This window comes from Somniosus microcephalus, chromosome 26, assembly GCF_052327205.1.
Source record: "Somniosus microcephalus isolate GS21.2 chromosome 26, FLI_Smic_1.0, whole genome shotgun sequence".
Classification (NCBI taxonomy): domain Eukaryota; kingdom Metazoa; phylum Chordata; class Chondrichthyes; order Squaliformes; family Somniosidae; genus Somniosus; species Somniosus microcephalus.
The window spans coordinates 16,431,649-16,457,370 of record NC_141012.1 but is presented as its reverse complement, the minus strand read 5'-3'; the positions used below and the strand labels follow the sequence as shown (position 1 = coordinate 16,457,370).

Sequence of the window (25,722 nt, the reverse complement as noted above, 5' to 3'; positions counted from 1 at the left end):
GCATTGGGCACTATCTTCTAACTAAACAGCAGTGTTGATTCACTTGGCTGACAACGAGGCATGCGTAGAGGGTGTAACATGGTTGGGTAATCTGTTATTGTCAATTAAATGTTTCTGTAAGGCATTTGTGCAGCATCACTTTCTCCTCCCCGCCCCCCCCCCCCCGCCCCCCCTAAAGAGTTACACTATTGGAAAGGCTTTTGGCCTTGGGTGAACAATGTAGCTTTATTCTAGCAGGAGAGTCACTTTCCAAGCTGAACACAAGCCCCACCTGTCCAGCTACCACCGATCTGAATCAAAATGAATGAAATCCTTCCCTCGCTCTGAGTGTGTGCGCGGCGCGCGCGTGTGTTGCCCTCAAGTGTCAGGCTAGAACTATCTTTATGAGCAGAATAAATTGCCATTTATTAATTCATTCCACCACCAGGTAACTGAAGCTGATTAAAATCCAGTTACGGCCTCCCCAGATTCAAGAAGGTCTGGCTGGTTTCCTTTGCTGTCTTGGGCAGAGGCTGCCCTCCCCTGTGCCCTTTTTTTGGAAAAATCTGCTCTCGTGTCTCGGCTTGGATGGGGCGCAGGGCCTGTCGCACAGACACCCGTTCAACAGCGTGGTTTTATTTCATTGCGTCTCTAACTCTTGTTTTTGATTTGTGAAGCGGATGCCCAGAACCTGGCGACGGATGACGTGGTGGTGGTGGAGGGAGAGGTGGCGACCATCAGCTGCCGGGTGAAGAATAACGACGATTCCGTTATTCAGCTATTGAATCCAAGCAGACAAACTATTTACTTCAGGGAAGTCCGGCGTAAGTTTCCCAAACCACCTACAATTATTATTAAACAATTTCTTTTCCTTTTTAGCGGTTTAGCAGAGTCACGTGCCCCAAGTTTTGTTTTTGCACTCTTTGGGTGTGTGTTTGTGTTTTTTTTTCTCCCCTCTTGTTTCCCTGGAGGAGATGACCTGCTTCTGGGTGAAGAATCTCAGCGTAATTTGACACTGCATGTCGTAGCCCAGCTTAGAGCAAATTAGGCTGGGGCTCCTTTCAGAGAAGACTGAGGGGCGACCCGATCAAGGTCTTTAAGATTATGAAAGGGTTTGTTCAGGTAGACGTAGAGAAGATGTTCCCACTTGCGAGGGAGACCAGAACTAGGGGCCATAAATACAAGATAGTTGACGTAAGAAAACTACTAGGCACTTGGTCTAAGCGTTAAACAAAGCTTTAATCAACTGTTTTACAACATGGAGGTCTAGTTGTGTCCTTCACTAGTTCCAGTTAAGAATGTCCTGTGCAAGCTGGGCCCGTGCCCGAGTATTTATACTCTCCCTGGACAGCGCCACCCGCAGGCCGCTCAGTATCATTTCATAAGTCTTTCTTTCATGAATGACGGATTCACGTCACTAGTCACTAATAAATCCAATAGGGAATTCGGGAGGAACCTCTTTACTCAAAGACTGGTTAGACTGGAACTCATGACCACAAGGAGTAGCTGAGGTGACTAGCATGGATCCTTTAAGGGGAAGCTGGAGAAACACATGAGGGAGAAAGGAATGGAAGAATGTATTGATGGGGTGAGATGAAGAAGGGTGGGAGGAGGCTCGTGTGGAGCATAAACGCCGGCATGGACCTGTTGGGCCGAATGGCCTGTTTCTGTGCAGTAAATACTGTGTAAGACTATGTAAAATCAACAGTAGTAGTTAACTTTGGGTCTGTGGCCTGTTCCTGTAAGGGTAGGCAGCTAGGATTTGGCTGGAAACGGAGATTACCCAGGTTGTCCTGAGAAACGGAAATCTTTTGTTGCACACGCACTCAGCATGTTCTCAAAAGGCCAAATAATTCTTTCTTTGTAGGTCCGGCTGACTTAATGTCCATCTCGGAAGTGTGATCCTGTTTCTCATGGCATGGTTTTTCATTTAACCGGATTATTGCCGGTGCGATTGAGGGTGCAGTCGCAATGAATCATTTTGCACCAGCATGTTTTTGCCTGTCTGGGGGCAGGTAGCTGTTTTGATCACCGTTGGCTATAGGATATTTGAAGAATGTGAAATATGTACAGAGTGTGGCAATGTGTACATTTTTTTTCCCCACTGTTTAAACAAACAAGAGACGATGAAAAATGCGTAAGACCGTATCTAGAACTTTCTATATGCCTCTTACCGATTCTCTCCGCTGCTTTATCTAACTCCTGATAACTGCACCTGTGGAAATTATCTTGGCAGCAGCAAAAAAAAATTAAAGTCCAGATTTTTGCAGCACTTCAAGCCTCCTGAAACAGCTTCAGCGTGTCAGTGGCATTGTCTGAATGCTGATTAAATAGTTTGTGTTTTTTGTGGAGCAACCTAAATTATTTTGACAGTACATTTCTAAGCATTTTTAAATTGGTAAGCTTCTACACTTTGGACGTGATACTGTTAAAGAAGAACTGACACTTTTTATTTACAATATCAATGGTTTAATCCCAAACACTGTCCTTGCACCCACGCAGCCTTGTCTTGCTGACTTTTTATTGAGCTTCCATCGGTTGTATTTCTTCACCCAGTTGAGGAAGTCCTGCTGTGCACTCTGGGAAAGTTAACATCATTGTGGCCAGTTTGGGGAGGGGGAGGGGGGGTGGGGGTGACATCACCGGCCTACAGGCTTCTCTGCGGTGATGTCCTAGAGCAGGGGGCACTGCTGTGGCGTGAAATTTGAAGGACGGAAGTTCTCCTGGATTACTCGCGACAGTGCCTGGGAGGTTCATGTTACATCCTGGGAAACTCCCAGACAGTCCATTGGCAACCTTAGCTAGAAAACATAGAAAAATAGGAGCAGGAGTCGGCCATTCGGCCCTTCGAGCCTGCTCTGCTATTCAATATGATCATGGCTGATCCTCTAAATACCATATTCCCACTCATCCTTCTTAAATATATTCAGTGACTTGGCCTCCACAGCCTTCTGTGGTAGAGAATTCCACAGGTTCACCACCCTCTGAGTGAAGAAATTTCTCCTCATCTCATCCTAAATGTCCTATCCCGTATCCTGAGACTGTGACCCCTCGTTCTAGACCCCCCAGCCAGGGGAAACATCCTCCCTGCATCCAGTCTGTCTAGCCCTGTCAGACTTTTACACGTTTCAATGAGCTACAAAGCCTTCCACAAAAAAAAAGCTACTGTAGTAGACATGATTCTATGCAAAGCTTCTTGTTTTCATAACAGCACCTGTGATGCACAAGATTAAACCCCATATCCAGTGCATGATGTAGAAATAATTCCACCCAGCAATGGGAAAGGTCCTGCAGCATGGGCATGGCTTGTAGGTAGGGGGATGGCCCACAGCATTGCGGAGGGGATAAAGATGAGGCTGCCACCCTGCTCCCATGGATAAAGGCCTTGAGTGGCACTGAGCCCTCTGGACAGAAGGTTACAGATTGGATTCACGGTTGGCTCTGAGTTGGCTGAATTCAGCTTGGCTACTTTGGACGAGGCAGTGGAGGACTGGTTGGGTTCGTGAACCCTACCTCCGTGTTCAGGAAAGGAGTAAGTTAGGGTGGAAAAACAAAATGGCTGAGAACAAAATGCAAGCGGGAAGGCAAGTGCTGGCAAACTCTTGATGATAAAAATAGGAAATTCACATCAAGTTCCCAAGTCCTGAAAGCGACAGGTTACATGCAACCTCTCTTCTAAAACTGATTTATTATCTTCTTTTATTTATTCTGTTTTTTTGTACTGTCTCCTAGACTTAGAAATGATTCTCCTTGGTTCAGCCACTGATAGTTTAAATAATAAAAAACCATCACAAAATTCTGGTATGCTTCACGAGCTTTCATGTTTGTGAAATTTTGTCATCTTCACTCTTGCAGCTTTGAAAGACAACAGATTTCAGCTGGTGAATTTTTCGAGCAGCGAGCTACGGGTCTCGTTGTCAAACGTTTCTTTAGTCGATGAAGGGAAATATGTCTGTCAGCTTTACACAGATCCTCCCCAGGAAGCCTTTGCTAAAATTACAGTTCTTGGTGAGTAACAACACCGACTCATAGAAATAGAACAGAACGACGTTGTTTTATGCTTTAGCCAAGTCACCTGCCGAACTCGACGTTTTGTATCGCTCCCCGATCGTGCCTATTCTTGCTGAGGGATCAGTGGGGGGGGGCATTACTTAATAACTTGCAAATCCATATTTTCTTTATATTTCAGTTAACAGATACATAGCTAGCAACATCAGCAGATGTCGCCTGCCCTTGCGGACATCTCGACTAGTATCTGGAATTAAATTCCGACTCTTCTAACAACAACAATTTGTATTTATATAGCGCCTTTAACATAGTAAAACGTCCCAAGGCGCTTCACAGGAGTATTTTAAGACACACAAATTTGACACCGAGCCACATAAGGATGAATTAGGGCAGGTGACCAAAAGCTTGGTCAAAGAGGTAGGTTTTAAGGAGCGTCTTAAAGGAGGAAAGAGAGGCGGAGAGGTTTAGACAGGGAATTCCAGAGCTTAGGGCCCAGGCAACAGAAGGCACGGCCACCAATGGTTGAGTGATTATAATCAGGGATACTCAGGAGGGAAGAATTAGAGGAACGCAGATATCTCGAGCCGTGTACCTCTGCCGTGAAAATGTTCCAGAGGGATTGAAAACCCCAGTACAAAAGCAAAATCCTGCGGTGCTGGAAATCTGAAATAGAAACAGAAAATGCTGAAAATACTCAGCAGGTTAGGCAGCATCTGCGGAGAGAGGAACAGAGTTAACATTTCAGGTTGATGACCTTTCATCAGAACTGGAAAAAGTTCAGAGATGTAACCGGTTTTAAGCAAGTGCAGAGGTAGGGAAAGGAGGGGAGGGGAAGAAAGAACAAAAGCAGGGAGGTCTATTGAAACTCTATTTCCAAGGGGACATACTCTGAAAGTAAACCCTTGATTAGGTTACTGGATTACAAGTGCAATTAGGGATCGGCAATAAATGCTGGCCTTGCCAGCATTGCCCACATCCCATGAATGAATAGAAAAAAAATTGTAATCATTCCCAAGAATCCATTATTTGTTCAACTTGTACTTGAGTCCTTGTGAATGCATTACAAATTTGACAATACTGCTGTTCTTTGATTATGCTGTCAATCTAATGCACGCTGCACTGTTGTGCTCTGATCAACTATATGTTTATCTGCAGTGGCATATTACATTAGTGTGGGGAAGAGCTGTGCCGTACACTAATAGGCCCACATTCGCATCTGCAGACAGCCCCACAACCTCCTCCCCGAGATATCTGCGCTCCTCTAATTCTGCCCTCTCGAGGATCCCTGATTACAATCGCTCAACCATCGGTGGCCGTGCCTTCTGTTGCTTTGGCCCTAAGCTCTGGAATTCCCTGTCTAAACCTGTCCGCCTCGCTTTCCTCCTTTAAGACGCTTCTTAAAACCTACCTCCTTGACCAACCTGCCCTAATTTATCCTTAGGTGGTTCGGTGTCAAATTTTTTGTCTCAAAACACTCCTGTGAAGCGCCTTGGGACGTTTTACTACGTTAAAGGCGCTATATAAATACAAGTTGTTGTTGTTGTCTACACAGCTCCAGACGGCAGTGAGTGAAGTTGGGATGATGTCACACTGGTGTAGTTTGAGGATACTCTTCTGAAGCTGGGGTTAAACATACAGGAGGAGAGAGGGAGCTTTACCAAGTATCCAACCACTAGCTTTACCCCGTATTCAGCTGGACCTCCTTACCTGGGAGCGCTTCCTGACAGTGGATGGTCTAAATGGGAACGTGTTGCATTTTACAGCCTAACATCCTCATCTTGAACACCGAAAGTGACCGAAAAACAATAGCTTTTTAATCATAGAATCAAAACAGTTGCTATGAGCCAGTGGTTTAAAAAAAAAAAAGAGCAACATTTACTGAAAGACATTTCAGTCGTGCTTACTTTTAATGCCCTTGTAAGATGGAGGGCCCCCAACCATTCCACCTGACATGCAGCAAGGCCCTCTGAGATACCCCCCTCCCCCCCCCCCTCAAAAAAAAATGCTTACACAAGCCTTCAACTCCCAATAGATATTCTGCCCGCAGACGCAAGGTACTTCATCCCCTGTGGGAATCTATTACCTCAGCCAGAGTCAGGCTTGGGGCCTGTCAAAAGGCCTCAATGGGACTCATGCCAGTTAAAGGACACAATCCCTGCGGTAGCCCAGGAATTGCCCCTGACAATGTCCCCCTTGACACAGGGAGGGCCTCCACACCACCGCTGACCCATCAGAAGATGGCTGCATCAGAAGAAGGGGCAGAATTCCCAGCTTGCCCCACACATTTTGCGAGCTCGGAACAGGAGCACCTCCGCGTTTTCATCCCGGCTCCATCGTAATGGTTAGAAAATGTGGGAGGAGACCCGTGTGGAGTATAAACGCCAGCAGAGACTAGTTGGGCCAAATGGCCAGTTTCTGTGCTGCATATTCTATGTAACTCTGTCAAGCTCCAGGACCCGAACTCCAGTGCTACCAAAACCCAGGAATGCCCCCATTGTGGCTAAACTCCACTTCCCCTACACTAACTAACAGACATCTAACATCTTGCAAACCATCAATTCTGTGCAGTCTCCGCTTCAAAAGTGGATAACAATGAAATGCGTCTCTAAGTGCAGGAATGTGTATATATAAAGGAAACATAGAAACATAGAAGATAGGAGCAGGAGTAAGCCATTCGGCCCCTTGAGCCCGCTCCGCCATTTAATGAGATCATGGCCGATCATCCACACTCAGTACCCTGTCCCTGCTTTCTCCCCATATCCCTTGATCCCTTTAGCCTTAAGAAATATATCTATAGAATCTAAAGGCCACTCGTTTACTGTTTTCATAGAATTAATGGTCAGAGTCGTTCAATTCAACCCCCAAGCAATAAAAATCCCAGAATATACCATTGAATAAAAATGGAATTTGACTTATTCAGTCACTGTAATCAGTAGGCCAGATGTGTTCTCTTGTATGGTATGAACACCTCTTCTGTTCTAAAGCGAGTGTATCCTCCAACTCATTATGAGCAATGCCACTGGAGGTTTGCTAATCTGTATTGGCCCTGAATTTGTGGTCGGGAGCTTCCCGCGGGGAAACGCCTCCGATCCGCAAATAAAATCCGTGCCTACCTGGGGCCTTGGGATCCACGGAGACTCGCGGTCCCGGGGCTCTCCGGATACCCGCGGGCAGAGGCCCACGTATCCCAGGGGCGCCGGCGGTTCGCGAGCGCCCCTGGGATCATGTGGGCCGGCCCAACCAATGACAGAAGGGAATTCCCATTCATGCTTATGGGGATTCTGTATGTATGAAAACCCCATCAGTATGAATGGAAATACCCTCCAAAAATACACCTAGACAGCAAATAATTTTTTTTTAATCACTTTTAAAATGAATTAAAATTGCATTTATAAAACAAATTTAATCTTTTGAAAAATAAATTTACATGGTTTAAAGGGGCTAAAAATAAGCTTACCTTATTTCACAGGTTTTTAAATGTATAAATTATTGATAATTTGATTTTTTTGTTTTTTTAAAACTCTTACGCTGGTAAAAAGCAGGTCTTACTCCTTTTACCAGGCTTCAGAATTTCAAGGGCATTCAGCGGGGCAGAAGTTGGGCAAATAACGCAACTCTCTGCCCGCGGATGCCCTTTTCCGGTCAAGAAATTTCTTGACAGAGCGCATGCCTAAACCCGGAACTTGCGGGGCCCCTACGGGTGCGTGTACACCTCGGACGCACCCACAGGGGGGGCCGCAAATTAAGGCCCATTAATTGGAATGTATTTAGACCCTTGTATTCTTAATAAATTGGAATATTGGCCAGAACATGGGTGAGAAGGATTTTGCTTTCTTTGAGAGACTGATCTACATAACTTTGATGAACATGGATTTTCACACACTTCCCTTTTGTGCAGGAAACCCACACACAGTCGGCAATTTGCTGTCAAGCTTCCTCACTTTTCTTGTCAGCACTGTCGAGACCCGTTATTTCACCTGAGCAGGAAACCAAATCATTCTCCAGAGAGAAGCAGCATGTTAAAAAAAAATAATAATAATAATTCTTGGTATATGGGCGTCGCTGGCAAGGCCAGCATTCTTAGTTGCCCTCGAGAAGGTGGTGGTGAGCCACCTTCTTGAACCGCTGCAGTCCGTGCGGTGAAGGTGCTCCCACAGTGCTGTTAGGGAGGGAGTTCCAGGATTTTGACCCAGCGATGTTGAAGGAACGGCCGATATATTTCCAAGTCTGGATGTTGTCTGACTTGGAGGGGAACCTGGAGGTGGTGGTGGTCCTGTGCGCCTTCTGCCTTTGTCCTTCTAGATGGTGGCGGCCGCAGGTTTGGGAGGTGCTGCCGAAGAACTTAATATTTAACATAACTGCCATAGAAACTGCAGAGGTAGCCAATCAGAATAGACTACTGATATTTTCCACACTACACAGCTGAAGATTAATTATAAATCTCTCATAAATTGTGCTTGTTTGTAGGGAAGAATCAAGTTGTACAGGTTTTATTTATTTTTTTAAACGGCTGTTATGGTATGTTTTGGACTGAGCGCAGGTGGTACAAATTGAATTTGCTTGTGGCAAATCACAGCCAGCTCCTAACACACTAGAGTTGGGTTGTAAATTATGATGAGTCTATCATCTATCTGTCTATACATATAATAGAAGTCTTCCATCTAATGCATCCATCACTGTTCAGTGTCACATTTGAAAATGTCACACATACAAAGTGCATGTTACACTTGCGACTGGGTATTTTCTTTCTAGTATGACCAGGTATTTTTAGGGTGCAGTATTTCCATGGGTACCTGTCTCGGATCAGTAGAATGTGCAGCTGAGAGACCCGCGTCACGCTGCCCGCTGTGGGTTCCATGAATTCAGTGCCAGAGGAGCTCGACACCTGCATACGTGAATACACGTGCAGAACTTTGCTCCCTTAATGTGAAGAGAGAATAACGTTAAAAAGGAGTCATTTTCTCCGAGCTTGGGTTATACTGCACCTGGTGCAATGCCCGAGCGCTTGCTTGAGTCAGAAATGTTGCTCCTTCATTTGTCCGCAACTGCACCAATCAAGAGGCAGCTCTTCTAATACCCAAGGTACGGGGAGTTTGCAACACTTGGGGAAGTCAAATCATCAATCTGATGCCCAAATAATCCTGCCGCATTGAAATGTGCCCAAAAACAGCTTTGCATCAATGCAAAAAGCGGCATTGCAGTGGAATTCTTAATGTTACACCAGCAATTAACAAAATGTTGGAAAAACTTCGTCTTCTCCGCTGCCAATTACCAGAGGCAAAATATTTGCGGTTCCTCCATATGTCCTAATGAACTGTCTGCTTTGTGCTCGCTCTAAAACATTCTTTTCACTGTCAGTCCCACCAGACACTCCGACCATAGATGCGAACAAGGACATCGTGAGTGAAGGGGAAGAGGTTGAATTCACGTGTAGTACCACAGGTAGCAAGCCACCTGCTGAGATCAAGTGGTTGAAAGGCGACCAAGAGCTGCAAGGTTTGGACAGTTTCTGTATTGGCATCAGTCATTAGCTTTGATCTGTGCAAACGTGTCACATATGTTCCAATGCTCAATACCAACTGGCAGTTTGTAGCATGTAGCTAATTATCCTCAACAAAGATTCATGTTTTACGTATTTCAAATTCTTTGGGGGGGGGAAAATTGGGTGGCTCCCCTTTTGGGGTGCAAACGTCCCGAAAAAGTTAGCGTCCCTCCGCCGGAAATTTAGTAGTAGCGTCCCAAAGCAGGTGGTGAGGCGCTACTGGAAGCACTCCACCTCCTTCTTGGGGCGCTACAACTGAATATCGCGCACTACGTGCAATAGCGCCGTGACATTGCGGACCACCTCCCCTGATTAAAGGGGAGGGGCCTAGCGCTGTGCGCTCCGAGGCCCTGCTGGACCACCGGAGAGTGGGGTGCCATGAAAACAGCCCGACACTCGAGAGGAGTGCCGGGCTGAGCGATCGCGGCAGGCACCCCGAGGGGGGAAAAATTGGGGGAAGGGGAGCAGCCGCTGGCAGTCGGCCCAAAAATAAAATGGCCGCCCGTCCCCTACCCCTTTAATTTACATCGCCGCCGCTGTTAAAATGCCCCCTGACCCTGTCGGACATATCGTACGGCGATAGGTCAGGGGGCGCAAGGGAAGTTTGCGGCCGGGGCGCTGCGCACGGCGATGACGTCGTCGCCGGCTAACCTCTCGCTGAATTTCGCGGGAGGCGTTAGCGGTGCCGCGCCCAAGCGCTAGGGGATGTGCGTCGGGGGCGCTAACGAGAGGCACAAATCAACCCAATTTTTCCCCCCTTTTTTCTCTCTGCACTAATTCTCCTCTGCTAACCCCTCGGGGCACCCCTGGGTGATGGCAGGCAGGAGATCTGCTCCCGGGCCCCCCCCCCCCCCCCCCCCACCCCACCCCAGTACTCTGTAGCTGGCTCACTAGGAGTTGTTTGAGGTTGATATTTCTCTCCTTCTGGTGAAGTGCCTGCCCCTTTACAGAGCTGTACATTTCTGATGGTGAATTAACATGAGATGTAATTAAAGACATTTTGGATTATTGCATCAAGTGTCAGCCTTGGCTCAGTCAGTAGCACTTTCTCTAACTGAGTCAGAAGGTTGCGGGTTCAAGCCCACTCCAACAATTTTAGCACAAATTCTAGGCTGACACTTCAGCGCACTTCTCATTTTCCTCTGATTTAAATGTGCAAAAGAAAAAGTTTGGGAAATATTCGACATCCTCTACTGTATTTGTTGTCTTTAATTATGTTTTATAAGATACCGTGCATTTTGAGTAACGTTTCCCATTTGATATCATTCGTGAGATATGAATTCTATTTTTAAACTAGCTTTACATTTTTAATAATTTTTGCCCCCCCAAATATATTTTCTAACCCTCATTATATATTTTGTCTGAAGGAGTTAGCAGATAACTTGCCAAGACATCCACCAACATTACTTTTAAGCCAAGCGATGAGAGAATGAATGGACTTCAGGTTATTGGAGTTACTGTGGTTTCCTGTGCTCTCTTGCCCCTAGCCCATCAGCCATTTTGGTGCTTTCAGCTACAGGAAACTTTGGTTTATCCGGAGGTTAACTGTCCGGAATGCTCGAGCCACCGGCAAAATTCAGGAGTCGGTTCAGTAAGTTTTTTTTCTTTTCATTGCTTTTTTTCAACCAGTCGGGCTCTGCAAGGTCTAGCTAAAGCTGTTGCTTAGCTACAGAGACGCTTGCAAGCTACGGCCGACTATTTAGAAGCTGTTGCTAAGCAACAGGGTTTGTTGCTAGATATGGAGCTCAAAAGCTTCCGTATGTTTTAACATTAGCGCTGGTTTGTCCAGCAGTTTTGATGGGACGGCAACAGCTCGGTCCCGTCAGTGCCGGATATCACAAAGTTTCCTGTATCTGGTACAACCAAGATTGGGAATTTGCCACGTCGTGTGAGGAATTGCAGGCTGGAGCCCGCGTCTTTGGTGTAGCAACATCTTCCACTTTACTGTGGGCATTTAGCCAAAATCACACTGCTGAATATATTGGCATTCTCTTCTGATTAAACAGTGGAAACTAACAGCTGGAGCTCCTTTCAATTAACACGAGGCAGTATAATATCTCCTTTAGAGTGTCCATTAATCAGCAGAGCTCAAACTGCTGCATTTTCTGCTAATAGGTGGAAAGTTGCTCCAAAAACTGGGGAGGATCACTTGCTATTATGAGGCGGCCATATGCTCTTGACAGAACTGTCGGAGGGCCACGTCGGGAATGAGAGATGTTCTACAATTTAAAAAAAAACTTTTATTTTGCAGCAGTGCGTCTCAGTCGCAGCCTGTTAACTAGATTCTAATAAAAGTTCTGGGGCGGTAATCAGCACAAGGGACTCAATTTGAAGAGGTCTTAATATGACGTGACGCGAACTGGCCTAGTTAATCTCTTACCCAATTCAATTTTGGTAGCTTGCATTTATATGATCAAAATTTTGTATTTGGGAAGTTGGAAATCTAAAATTGATCACCTTGATAAAATACAACTGACTCAGGGCTACCACTAAAATCCATGTGGACCAGTTCTGTACTACTACAACAACAACTTGTATTTATATAGCACCTTTAGCATAGTAAAACATCCCAAGGCGCTTCACGGGAGCGTGATCAAACAAAATTTGACACCGAGCCACATAAGGAGAAATTGGGGCGGGGCTTGGTCAAAGTGGTAGGTTTTAAGGAGTGTCTTAAAGGTGGAAAGAGAGGTAGAGAGGCGGAGAGGTTCAGGGAGGGAATTCCAGAGCTTTAGGGCCTTGGCAGCTGAGGGCACGGCCACCAACGGTGGAGCGATTATAATCAGGGATGCTCAAGAGGGCAGAATTAGAGGAACGCAGAGATCTCGGGGGCGGGGGGGGTTGTGGGGCTGGAGGAGATTACAGAGATAAGGAGGGGTGAGGCCATGGAGGGATTTGAAAACAAGGATGAGAATTTTAAAATTGAGGCGTTGCTTAACATTTGTCCGTACGCAAATACTCAGATAATGACTGGGAATGTCACAGTGGTTCATTGGCATGTTAGACTACAAAAGAAGTCTGGCTGTTTTTGTGTTTAACTTGATACAGGCATCGTGACTCCTGTCGCATTGATTATGAGTTTGATTCTTCGAGCTGACACTGACTGTACATCAGCTCTTGAGCATTAATGTGTCCTCTTGTCTCTACACTCTATGGCAGCAATCCAGATTGGCAACTCTTGAAGTGGTCTCCTTTTTGTGTTTTGAAAAGATGTTTTGTTAAGCAGCGGCAGTCCCTTCGTTGCAACATTTTAAGGAATAATCTTTGTACATTTCCGCCTCTATTCTCAAGAAAGTACAAGTAACTTTGAAGAGGACCCTAAGGAAGAGAAATTGTTCAATGTCACGAGTAAACTGGTGCTGAAAGTGAGTCGTCTAGATGATGGATTACCTGTTACCTGTCAGGTGGAGCATCCGGCAGTGAAGGACCTTCAGGCAATGAAGGATTTGCAAGCACAAAGATATTTGGATGTACAATGTGAGTAAAAAGTCAAAATATCTGCCACTTAAGCTGCAAGCAGCAGTATTTATGAACAACAATTGTTTCCACAAAGTAGTGTTATATGTGAGATTCAGTTCAATTGGAACAGTTTTTGTGGCGTGGGTTAATGTGTAATTGTGAATCTGTTGTATTTCTATGATGCGAATATCTCACCTCTGTGTGCAGACTTCTTAATACAGCTCAATAACTGCCATTGTGAACATGCTACAGAATGGAAAGACTTGATTTAATTCAGTGGTATTGTGTTCACACTCACTCAACAAATCCTGAGCTTTGGGCTACCTCACTGTTTGCTGCTAACCTCATTTGCGATTTACCATAGGAATCTGTTGTCTTGCATGTTGACGCTTTTGACAGTGGAGAATAGTTCCACTTAGCAATGTGGGTGCTGGGTTCAGTCAAACTCCTAAATCTCCAGTTACACACTGCAGTTGATCATCTTCTTAGGCAGTCCCTCGGAACCGAGGATGACTTGCTTCCACATTAAAAATGAGTTCTCAGGTGACTGATGAGTCCAATGCGGGACCTACAGTCTCTGTCACAGGTGGGGCAGACGGTGGTTGAAGGGGCGGGTGGGTGAGGGGCTTGGGTTGACGTGCGCTCCTTGCACTGCCTGCGCTTGGCTTCCGCTTGCTCCCGGCGAAGAGACTCGAGGTGTTCGGCGCCTTCCCGGATGCTTCTCCTCCACTTTGTGCGGTCTTGGGCCAGGTATTCCCAGGTGTCGGTGGGGATGTTACACTTTTTCAAGGAGGCTTTGAGGGTGTACTTGAAGCGTTTCCTCTGCCCACCTGGGGCTCTCTTGCCGTGCCAGAGCTCCGAGTAGAGCGCTTGTTTTGGGAGTCTCGTATCGGGCATGCAGACAACGTGACCCGTCCATCGGAGCTGATCGAGCGTGGTCAAAGCTTCGATGCTGGGGATGTTGGCCTGAGCGAGAACACTGACTTTGGTGAGCCTATCCTGCCGATGGATTTGCAGGATCTTACGGAGGCAGTGTTGGTGGTACCTCTCCAGTGCTTTGAGGTGCCTGCTGTACATGGTCCATGTAGTTGATAGCGTACCTGCATCAAACGGCTTTCTACCCTTCTGTTCTGAGGGCAGAGACGTTTTTTAAAATTCATTCACAGGATGTGGGCATCGCTGGCAAGCCCATCCCTAATTGCCCTTGAGAGCCGCCATTTCAGTGGGCAGTTAAATGTCAACCACATTGCTGTGGGTCTAGTCATGTAAAGGCCAGGCCAGGCCTAAAGGACATGAGTGAATCCAGTAGTTTCACATAGGCTATAGGCTACTGATACTAGCGTTTTAATTAACTGAATTTAAATTCCCCAGCTGCCGTGGTGGGATTTGAACTTGCGTCTCTGGATCATTAGTCCAGGCCACTGGATTACCAGCCCAGTGACATAACCACTATGCTACCGTACTTATGCTGGGACATAATGTCACAGGTACTGGTAACTTGCTTAAATGCCCATTTGGGAGCAGGCTGTTTGACCACATCACAGCTGAGCCCAGTGTTGTCCTCTTCCCAGTGTCCACACATACTCCCTGTCCAGGAAAGGTGAGTGGATAATTAGGCGTGGGTTTCTCTTCTCCTCCCCCTCCAAATTCCAGGGACAGTACAGTTCGCTCCAAAAATGTATTTTTAATATAAGAACATAAAAAACTGGAGCGGGAGTAGGCCACACAGCCCCTCGAGTCTGCTCCGCCGTTCAATAAGACCATGGCTGGTCTTCGACCTCAACTCCACTTTCCTGCCCGATCCCCATATCCCTTGATTCCAAAAATCTATCAATCTCACCTTGAATATACTCAATGACTGAGCATCCACAGCCCTCTGGGTTAGAGAATTCACAAGATTCACAACCCTCTGAGTGAAGAAATTTCTCATCTCAGTCCTAAATAGCCGACCCCTTATCCTGAGACTGTGACTCCTGGTTCTAGACTCTCCAGCCAGGTGAAAACATATTTTCACGCATGTCAAGCCCTCTCAGAATCTTAGATGTTTTAATGAGAGCACCTCTCATTCTTTTAAACTCCAGAGAGTATGGGCCCAGTCTACTCAATCTCTCCTCATGGGAGAACCTTCTCATCCCAGGAACCAGTCTGGTGAACCTTTGTTGCACTCCCTCTAAGGCAAGTATATCCTTCCTTAGGTACGGAGACCAAAACACTGCACAGCACTCCAGGTGTGATCTCACCAAGGCCCTGTGCAATTGCAGCAACACTTCCTTACTCTTATACTCCAACCCCTTTGCAATAAAGGCCAACATAGCATTTGCCTTCCTAATTGCTTGCTGTACCTGCATGTTAACTTTCTGTGTTTCGTGTACAAGGGCACCCAAATCCCTCTGAACACCAACATTTAATCATACTTTAAAAAAAAGTTAGCATCTTGTTTTAGGCAGTCTCTATAGTTCTGTAAACTGTTATGTAACAAGAGCACATCACTTTCTCTTCCCCCCCCCCCCCCACTTAAAAATGTATGCACCTGTGGTAATTTTGTTGAATATTTCTGTAGTGCAGCATCTTAGCGGGTAATTTTAACCTAATGTGCCAGGTGGGAAACCCCCAGGATGGGGTGCAACGCCAGTTTTACGTCCCGCCCAACATTGTACAGGAAACTCTCGTTTACACAGCCATATAAATACTGTGGCTACAAGAGCAGGCCAGAGGCTGGGAATTCTGCGGCGAGTGACTCACCTCCTGACTCCCCAAAGCCTTTCCACCATCTACAAGGCACAAGTCAGGAGTGTGATGGAATACTCTCCACTTGCCTGGATGAGTGCAGCTCCAACAACACTCAAGAAGCTCAACACCATTCAGGATAAAGCAGCCCGCTTGATTGGCACTCCAATCACCACCTTCAACATTCACTCCCTCCACCACCGGCGCACTGTGGCTGCAGTGTGTACCATCTACAAGATGCACTGCAGCAACTCGCCAAAGCACCTTCAACAGCACCTTCCAAACCCGCGACCTCTACCACTTAGAAGGACAAGGGCAGCAGACGCATGGGAACATCACCACCTACAAGTTCCCCTCCAAGCCACACACCATCCTGACTTGGACCTGTATCGCCGTTCCTTCACTGTCGCTGGGCCAAAATCCTGGAACTCCCTAACAGCATGTAACAGTACCTACACCATATGGACTGCAGCGGTTCAAGAAGGTGGCTCACCACCATCTTCTCAAGGGCAATTAGGGATGGGCACTAAATGCAGGCCTAGCCAGCGACACCCACACCCCATCAATGAATTTAAAAAAAATTTTTTTAAATGGCACCTAATTATCCGGAATTCTCTAATAAGCGGCAAAATTCTGGAGTAGGTTTTGAGGCTTCCGTATCTTATCTTTTTTTTTAATTTATATATAAAGCAGTATGTCTGTCCGTCTGTCTGTCCGTCCGCTATACACTCAAAAGTTATAGAGCGTACCTACACATATGTTATATCAAAAGAAAGCTGATGATCAGGGGAGTGTCATAGGCATATTTACTTTTTGGTCAGACAAAAATTGTTCGGACAGTATACAAAAAACATTCAAAAATCTGCTCATTAGTGGTTGACTAATCCTACCGCTCATTAGCGTTGAGTGACCTGATGGTTGACCAATCAGTGCCTCACGGGTGGGACCTAATCCTGCAGCCTCCCAAAACTTCGCTGCCATTTTTTCCCCTGCTTTTCCTCAACAGCGAGCGGGGCAGCTGCGCCGGCCCGCCGAGCGGGAGGTAAGTTGGGGTCACTTGGGCCGGGCCTCTCAACCGCTCGGCCCGAGACACAGAGCGGGGGAGCGGCAGCGGGCGGCCCCAGACACAGAGCGGGGCAGCGGCCGGCCGTCAACCGCGCGGCCCTCTAAACTGCCCTGGCAACGCCGGGCCCCCCCCTGCTAGTACTGTATATTTGTGGCTGTGTAACCGGGGATCTTGTACCTTTTGCCGTGTAACCATGGCTCCTGCACCTCTGGCTGTGTAACCGGGTCCCCTGCACCTGTGTCTGTGGAATGGGGCTCCAGCACTTGTGTCTGTGGAACGGGGCTCCAGCACTTGTCATAGAGTCATAGAGTTATACAGCACAGAAAGAGGCCCTTCGGCCCATCGTGTCTGCGCCGTCCATCAATCCCTGTCCAGTCTAATCCCATTTTCCAGCATTTGGTCCATAGCCTTGTATGCAATGGCATTTCAAGTGCTCATCCAAATGCTTCTTGAATGTTGTGAGGGTTCCTGCCTCTACCACCCTTTCAGGCAGTGAGTTCCAGATTCCAACCACCCTCTGGGTGAAAAAGTTCCTCCTCAAATCCCCTCTAAACCTCCTGCCCCTTACCTTGAATCTATGCCCCCTTGTTATTGACCCCCCTACTAAGGGGAAAAGTTCCTCTTTATCTACCCTATCTATGCCCCTCATCATTTTGTACACCTCAATCAGGTCCCCACTCAGCCTTCTTTGCTCCAAGGAAAACAACCCCAGCCTGTTTAGTCTTTCTTCATAGCTGAGGCGCTCCATCCCAGGTAACATCCTGGTGAATCTTCTCTGCACCCTCTCCAAAGCAATCACATCCTTCCTATAGTGAGGCGACCAGAACTGCACACAGTACTCCAGCTGTGGCCTCACCAGCGTTTTGTACAGCTCCATCATAACCTCCCTGCTCTTATATTCTATGCCTCGGCTAATGAAGGCAAGTATCCCATATGCCTTTTTAACCACCTTATCTACCTGTTCCGCTGCCTTCAGGGATCTATGTACATGTACACCAAGGTCCCTCTGACCCTCTGTACTTCCTAGGGTCCTACCACTCATTGTGTATTCCCTTGCCTTATTTGTCCGTCCAAAATGCATCACCTCGCACTTTTCAGGGTTAAATTCCATTTGCCACTTTTCCGCCCATCTGACCAACCCGTTTATATCGTCCTGTAGCCTGAGGCTTTCCTCCTCGCAATTTACCACCCCACCAATTTTCGTGTCATCTGCGAACTTACTGATCATACCTTTTACATTCTCATCCAAATCATTTATGTAGATCACAAACAGCAAGGGACCCAGCACCGATCCCTGAGGTACCCCACTGGACACAGGCTTCCAGTCACAAAAGCAACCTTCGACCATCACCCTCTGCCTCCTGCCACTCAGCCAGTTTAGGAACCAAGGCACCCTGGATCCCATGGGCTCTTACCTTCTTGACCAGTCTCCTATGCGGGACTTTGTCAAAAGCTTTACTGAAATCCATGTAAACCACATCCACAGCATTTCCCTCATCCACACACCTAGTCACCCCCTCGAAAAATTCAATCAGATTGGTCAGACATGATTTACCCTTGACAAAGCCATGCTGACTATCCCCGATTAATCCTTGTCTCTCCAAGTGGAGACTAATTTTGTCCCTCAGAATTTTTTCCAATAATTTCCCTACCACAGATGTTAGGCTCACTGGCCTGTAATTCCCTGGTTTATCCCTGCTACCCTTCTTGAATAATGGTACTACGTTAGCTGTTCTCCAGTCCTCTGGTACATCCCCTGTGGCCAGAGAGGTTCTGAAAATTTGTGTCAGAGCCCCTGCAATCTCCTCCTTTGCCTCACACAACAGCCTGGGATACATCTCGTCCGGGTCTGGGGATTTATCCAATTTTTGGCCTGCTAAAACTGCTAGTACCTCCTCCCTCTCGATGCTAATATGTTCAAGTATGTCACAGTCCCCTTGCCCGATTTCTATGTCTACATCGTCTTTCTCCATAGTGAACACAGATGCAAAAAATTCATTTAAAACCCCGCCTACATCATCTGGCTCTACACACAGATTGCCCCTTTAGTCCCTAATGGGCCCTACCCTTTCCCTGGTTATCCTCTTGCCCTTAATATACTTATAAAACATCTTAGGATTTTCCTTTATTTTGCTCGCCAGTGTTATTTCATGGCCCCTCCTCGCCCTCCTAATTTCTTTTTTAAGTATGCCCCTGCACTTTTTATACTCCTCTCGGGCTTCCTCCGTCTTTAGTCTTTTGTAACTGCCAAAAGCCCCCCTTTTTTTCCTAATGCATTTTTGTATATCCCTTGTCATCCAAGGTTCCCTTTGCTTGTTGGTCCCACCCTTGACCTTTACAGGAACATGTTGGCGTTGTACTCTCTCTATTTCCCTTCTGAAAGTCTCCCACTGCTTTGATGTGGATTTTCCTATAAGTGTGTCTGTGGAACAGGGCTCCAGCACTTGTGTCTGTGGAACGGGGCTCTCGTACCTTGGGCCATTGTCACTTCATATTCCTTCTTCGTTATCCGAAATGTTTAATCAACCAGCACCATCCCAGTCCCATCAGTGCCGGATACCAACGAGTTTCCTGTATTCTCCATTGAAGAAGTGAACGGAGGGTAATGTTGGGCGGGACGTAAAACCAGCCTTCCACCCGATCGCGGCGACTTCCTGATGTGCGTGTTAGGTTCAAGTTGCCCCATAATCTTTTTTTTTTAACAAATGATCACCTTGATCAGTTCACTCCAGGATCTGCACGAGGAGAATGCTTGGATGGAATTCCAAGTGATGACCAGCAGATGATGGAAGAAGATAGAGCGAAAGATTGTTTTTTTTTAGTGAAAGCATTTAGTGCAAGTGACAGAGAATGGTTCTTTGGATTGGAGCACTGAAGTGCCTTGTGGGTAAAAGCACCCTTGGCAGACAATTGCTTGTTCAGTTGATTTTATGGTGCATTAGCTGTTTTTAGTTGTCACATTTCCCAGTTGGGTGCTCATTTGCAAGCTCATTAACAAAGCTTTGTGTAAGCAGTTCTGCAGAGAATGAAAAGCATAGACCTTCCGTTGTTCTCTGTTCTCATTAAGTAACTGAGTATCGCACCAGGGATGTACTGAAGGCGTTCTTAACATTAAGTGTAAACAGTTGCCTTGTAAGCCTGTTTGTATAATAGTAATGCTTTTTAAAAATAGCCTTCTAGACTGCCAGTCTCTCTTAACCTTTTGTAAAAATTCATGTGTAATTACCATGCTTTAACATATCTTTACAACAAGGAATCAAAAAATACTTTAATAGTTTTCCCAGTGTTCTTGGTGCTCTCTGCTAGTAAACAATGTACATTGGATTAATTGTATATCGGGGGAAAGGGTAATGGGAGATGGCTTGGGTTAGAGTAGATATGAAGGTTTCCTGGTGGTTAAGTGTGTAAAGTCTGTGGGTTGTTTAGTTAATTAATACACAGACTACCAGAGTAACTTAAAACAGGACTTTACTATTCGAAGGTCAGGGCGAATCTGCCCAATAAATCCTGACACAACACTTATATACTGGTGTGGTCACCGTCGGTATTACAGTATACAGAAGCCAAACAAAGTAGTGCCACACCTAAAATAGTTCTCTTAAAGGTGAACGGTTACATACAATAGTTCTCTTAAAGGTAGACGGGTACATACACTACAATCCTCCCTTTTTAGCTTACAACATACTTATTCCCCATTGAACATAACATATAATCAACTTCATGTAAAACAATTCACAGATATAGTCTCTGCGGGAAACAGTTCACAGATTCAGTCTCTGCGGGAACAGTTCACAGATTCAGTCTCTGGTCTTGACTCAGTCCGAACAACATCTCTGTGGTGTAGCCGGTTCACATTTCTAGCGTGACTCATCCAATAGTCTTTCCCTTGGCTTAACAGCTTGAACTTCCGTCCTGCTGAACCAGCAGTGCTGACTTTTACAAACAGCTGGACTGCCTTGGTAATTTTTCCTACTTTCCAACTGATTTGGCCCCCTTCGTAGGGCCCACGTGCATGATCTGATAGAAGTGATAATGATTTGGATGGTTATCGTCTTCTGCTTCGTCTTTTTCTTTTCTGCTTCTTGGAGACTCTCGGGGCTCCCTTATCCGCTGCCAGCTGTAGCGCCACCATCTCCCTATGTTCCTTAGACTTTAAGTGCTTCATCCTGATTTCTGCACTTTGGGAGTTTTCATCACAAGCTGGGCAGACCAAGTCATCGTAATATTCCGTGTCACTCAACAGGTCATGGTAATATTCGGTGTCGTCCTGAGCTAGTCTAGTGAGAGGGCCTGCTACTTCTTCCTTACCCAACTGGACGTTAGCCGACTGTTGTTCCCTCCCTAGACATCTTTCCTGAAGAGACTTCTTCATGCGTTCATATTCATCCCGCTCTTCCTGGGTTTCCTGCCAACCCTTCACTAATGACCTCATTTGTGATTCCAATACTTCCCCTTCCATCGGGGATTGATTGATCGGGCTATTCAATCCTTCTACTGGAGCAGCTGTTTCAACATTCTGTAGTTCACATTGACGTGATTCAGCGTACTTTCGGCAGCCCCGTAAAATCTGTGTTGCAACCTCAACTATTCCCCAAACTTTTGAGAGCTCCGAACCCCTTCCCTTTGAAGATTGAAGCTCGTGTTCAAATGGTTCCCATTGCAGAGTCTTGTCTCTCAGCATATGAAGGAGTTGGCTGACCGTTAACTCTTCCACGGGGACCCTGTGGATCAGAGTCTTCTCCATTTCATCCACCTTTTCCTCCAATGCTTTCACCTTTTTTTCCTCTTGTACTTTGGCTTTAAGCGCTCGGAGAAGTTGCGCCTTGATGCTCTCTAGCTCATGTTCAGGGGCCATTCTTAGTCTCTGTGTTTCTTACAGTTGCCTTTTCTTTCACTGAAAGGATTCCCAGTTGAATCTGTTCTTCAAGTTGTTGAACCTCGGTCATTGCCGCCTCATATTTGTCTTGGGTTTCCTTCAATATTTTTATGAGTTCTTGGACATCTTGACTTTCATGTTCTGCCATGTCTTTCACCTCTAATTTCTCATCTATGGATGGAACTTCTACCGATGAGTCTGTCTTGGCCTTGAGCTCATCAAGAATTTCCTGCAGCCTTTGGACTTCTTGCTCATGTTCAACCTTTAGTTGCTCATATGCTTCCACTGAAACTAGCTTTTCGGAGGTTGCCGAGTTAACCCCCTCCAGGATTGTAGCCTGGGCCTGTTCATACTGTTCCTTCAACTTCTCAAACTCTGCTTGTAAGGAGTCGTAGAGAAGAACTGGAATAAAATCCTGGCTTCCTGAAGATTCCTCTTCATTTGCTTCTTTCTGCAAATATTCTAACTCCTGAACATCATAAGGGAGATGTGATCGGTGATTGGTCACGATGGCTCTATGGTCGCTCTCTGCTTGAGCTAGCTGCTTCTGTTGTCTTTCCAGATTCTCCCATTCGGTGTCATAGAACTTTTTCATTGCTTTCATCTCTTGTACGAGACGGTAACTCAATTGTTCTAATTGTTGTCGTAATTTGAAATAAAGTTGAGTCCGAACTCGGTGTTCTTCCGTCATGGATATGTCCTTACTCTGAACAGACTCAGAATTCTCTGTCAAACTATGTTGTCGTTGTTCGGTGGAGATCTGTTCTGAAACTTTGTTCTTCTCTGGAGCATAAGCCTTTCTGCATGCCTTCGTTTTTCCAACCTTAGTCGGCAAGTCCATTTTAGCCTTGTCTTTCACATTTGGGTTGGTCTTATCGTCATCCGATTCAGAATCTGAGCTGATTGTCTGCACCGAGTCCTCACTCGTTATGGCTTTTAGATAGTGCCATTCCATGTCTATTTTCTTGATCCACTCCCGTCCTAGAAGTGGTGGTCCTCCCTCAGGTAGTACGTATAAGTTCATTCTTGGGTGTTCTTTACCCCTATCTCTCACCTTGACTCTTATCTTTCCCATGGGGTATACTTTATGCCCCGTGTATGTCTGCAATACGAACTTGGTATCTCTTAAGGGTATATGTGAGAATAGCTGGTGGTAAGCCCTTCGATTTATGACTGATAGAGCTGATCCAGTGTCCAACTCCATTTTCACTTGGACTCCAGCTATTTTTAGCATGACCCAGATAGTTTGTAGGTCAGCTTCCTTACTCACATTGTGAATTCTCAGACTACCCAGCTCCTGGCCGTTTGGGTCTGAGTCCGAATTCTGTTCGTCTGAACTCTTCTCAGCCACCTTGTGTACCTTGTTGTACTTTTCCTGTGATGGCTTCCTTTGGTTGTTGGTCCTTTGGTTGTTGGTCTTCTTCCCTGACCGGCATACCTTAGCTATTTGACCCAGTTTGCCACATTTCCTACATTCCTGGTTCTTAAACCAGCATTGGTTCTGGTCGTGTGTTGTCTTCCCACAACGATAACATTTTGTTGTTGTCGAGGTAATTTGATTCACATTGAGTGCCGCTGTCTTTAGCTGCATTTCCGCAGTTCCCTTCGCTGCGGCTTCGTGCGATGCTGCAATAAGGACAGCCCTGTCAAGTGTAAGGTCGTTCTCTTCGAGTAGTCGCTTTTGCGTTCCTTCCTTTGCCAATCCGCACACGAACTTGTCTCGCAATGCCTCTGTCAGATTCCCTCCAAACTGGCAGTATTTCGCTAGTCTACGCAGTTCGACCAAGTATTCTGCGTTGCTTTCGTCTTTCCGTTGCGTTCTCGCATAGAATTTGAATCGTTCCGCCAACATCAACGGTGTGGGGTTCAAGTGATCCTTCAGAACAGCCACAATATCATCGAAAGTCTGATCCGCCGGTTTAGCTGGTGATAGTAGATGCTTCAAGAGCCCGTATGTCTTCGCGCCCATCGAGTTTAGCAAGGTTATAGCTTTGTCGTCATCTTCTATTTTATTGGCCTGACAATAGATCTCAATGCGTTCCACATGCGTGGCCCAGTCTTCTACCTCGGAATTAAAATCGTTGATGTTACCACGCTTAGGCATCTTCCTCTCTTCCTGATAAACACCACGAATTATTTCTTTAAAAAAATTTTTTTTTCAAGATGGCGGTTCCCGCGAAAATGGCGGTTTCCCGCGCTTATCTTCTCTCCCCGCCCACTTCAATGGCGGTTTCCCGCTTCTGTCTTCTTCCCCGCATAATGGCGGCTTCCCGCGTTTCTTCCCTGGCGGGAGGGGTACACTTTCCCCACGGGCGACGGCCGCTGGCTTTCAGGTTCACAGCCTGCGCGTCGGCTTCAGTGCTTTCCCTTTTCTCGGCAGGGCAACCGGCGCTGGGTACACCCCGTTGACGGCGAACAGTTTCAGCCGCTGGGCTGGCTCTCGCTCAGTTCCCCTTGCTCGGGCTCTGTCTCTCTCCCGCTCACTCGGCTCTACCGGCGCTGGGTACACCCCGTTGACGGAGAACAGTTTCAGCCGCTGGACTGGCTCTCGCTCAGTCTCCCTTGGTCGGCTCTGCCTCTCCCGCTCGCTCGGCCCCCAATCGCGCCTCCCAGCCCTCTCGCAGTCCGGTGCTTCCCTCCCCGGCTGCGGCTGAGTTTATCTCTTCCCGCGCCTACGTTCCCGGTCGCAGCGCTTCGTGGCTTCGGTCACTGCCCGGCCTTTTTCACCGGTCGCGGTCTAGCTGTCTCACGACGCCGTTGCGTCCCCCAGCCTGTCTGTACCGCGGCTTCCTTGCTCCACGCTGCCCCAGTCTCAGCGCCTCTGGACCCGACTTCTGTCCGGCTCCTTTCCCCCTCGACCGTGGTCGAGTGCACCGCCCTTATCCTCCGGTTATTCTTTTTACTTTCCCTTACTCACAGTCACCGTGGCCGCCTTGCTTCTCGTGCTGATCGGCTCACTCCTCACCGTGGCAGAAGGGACAGTCAGTGCCTGTTGCTGATGGAAGTCTTTGTCTCTAAATTCTTCCTCTCTAGTTCTGCAGCCTCGAGTTTTCTCCCAGCAGAACGACGAGGGCGGTTGCCTCTTCTCGACGCTCGTTAACTGCTTCAGAAGTATTGTTGCCGCAGGGTACGATCGGACTCGTCGCCACTGTAAAGCCTGTGGGTTGTTTAGTTAATTAATACACAGACTACCAGAGTAACTTAAAACAGGACTTTACTATTCGAAGGTCAGGGCGAATCTGCCCAATAAATCCTGACACAACACTTATATACTGGTGTGGTCACCGTCGGTATTACAGTATACAGAAGCCAAACAAAGTAGTGCCACACCTAAAATAGTTCTCTTAAAGGTGAATGGTTACATACAATAGTTCTCTTAAAGGTAGACGGGTACATACACTACAAAGTGGACTACCTGGTCCCACATAGACCAGGAAAGTTCAAACCCAGCTTGTGCTTAAGTGTCAGCTGTGGCTCAGTTGGTAGCACCCTCGCCTCTGAGCCAGAAGGTTGTGGATTCATTCTATTTTATCAGGGGAAAAGGTAATGGCAGATGGCTTGCGTTATCAGACTGGTTCCTGGGATGGGGGGATTGTCCTATGAGGAGAGATTGAGTAGACAAGGTCTATATTCTCTCGAGTTTAGAAGAATGAGAGGTGATCTCATTGAAACATACAAAATTCTTACAGGGCTTGACTGGGTAGATGCAGGGAGGATGTTTCCCCTGGCTGGGGAGTCCAGAACCAGGGATCACAGTCTCAAAATAAGGGGTCAGCCATTTAGGACTGAGATGAGGAGACATTTCTTCACTCAGAGGGTGGTGAATCTTTGGAATTCTCTACCCCAGAGGGCTGTGGAGACTCAGTCGTTGTATATTCAAGACAGAGATCGATAGATTTTGGGATATTAAGGGAATCAAGGGATATGGGGATCATGCAGAAAAGTGGAGATGAGGTAGAAGATCAGCCATGATCTTATTGAATGGCAGAGCAGGCTCGAAGGGCCAAATGACCGACTCCTGCTCCTATTTCTATGTTCTAAGTCCCACTCCAGGGACTCGAGCAC

The 25,722-nt window shown here is 46.7% G+C and overlaps 1 protein-coding gene across 7 annotated transcripts in view; it reads left to right on the top strand.

Annotated features, from left to right (window-relative positions):
- LOC147100328 (cell adhesion molecule 1-like) overlaps positions 1-25,722 on the top strand; it is a 430,602-nt gene that overhangs the window by 336,178 nt on the left and 68,702 nt on the right. For 6 of the 7 annotated variants that reach the window (XM_085967916.1, XM_085967919.1, XM_085967918.1 and 3 more), the window contains 4 exons: positions 657-803; positions 3,835-3,987; positions 9,346-9,483; positions 12,821-13,006. In XM_085967916.1, the coding sequence (XP_085824042.1) occupies positions 657-803; positions 3,835-3,987; positions 9,346-9,483; positions 12,821-13,006 (624 nt within the window). The remainder of the gene's footprint in view (positions 1-656; positions 804-3,834; positions 3,988-9,345; positions 9,484-12,820; positions 13,007-25,722) is intronic. The other variant, XM_085967921.1, reaches the window with a different exon arrangement.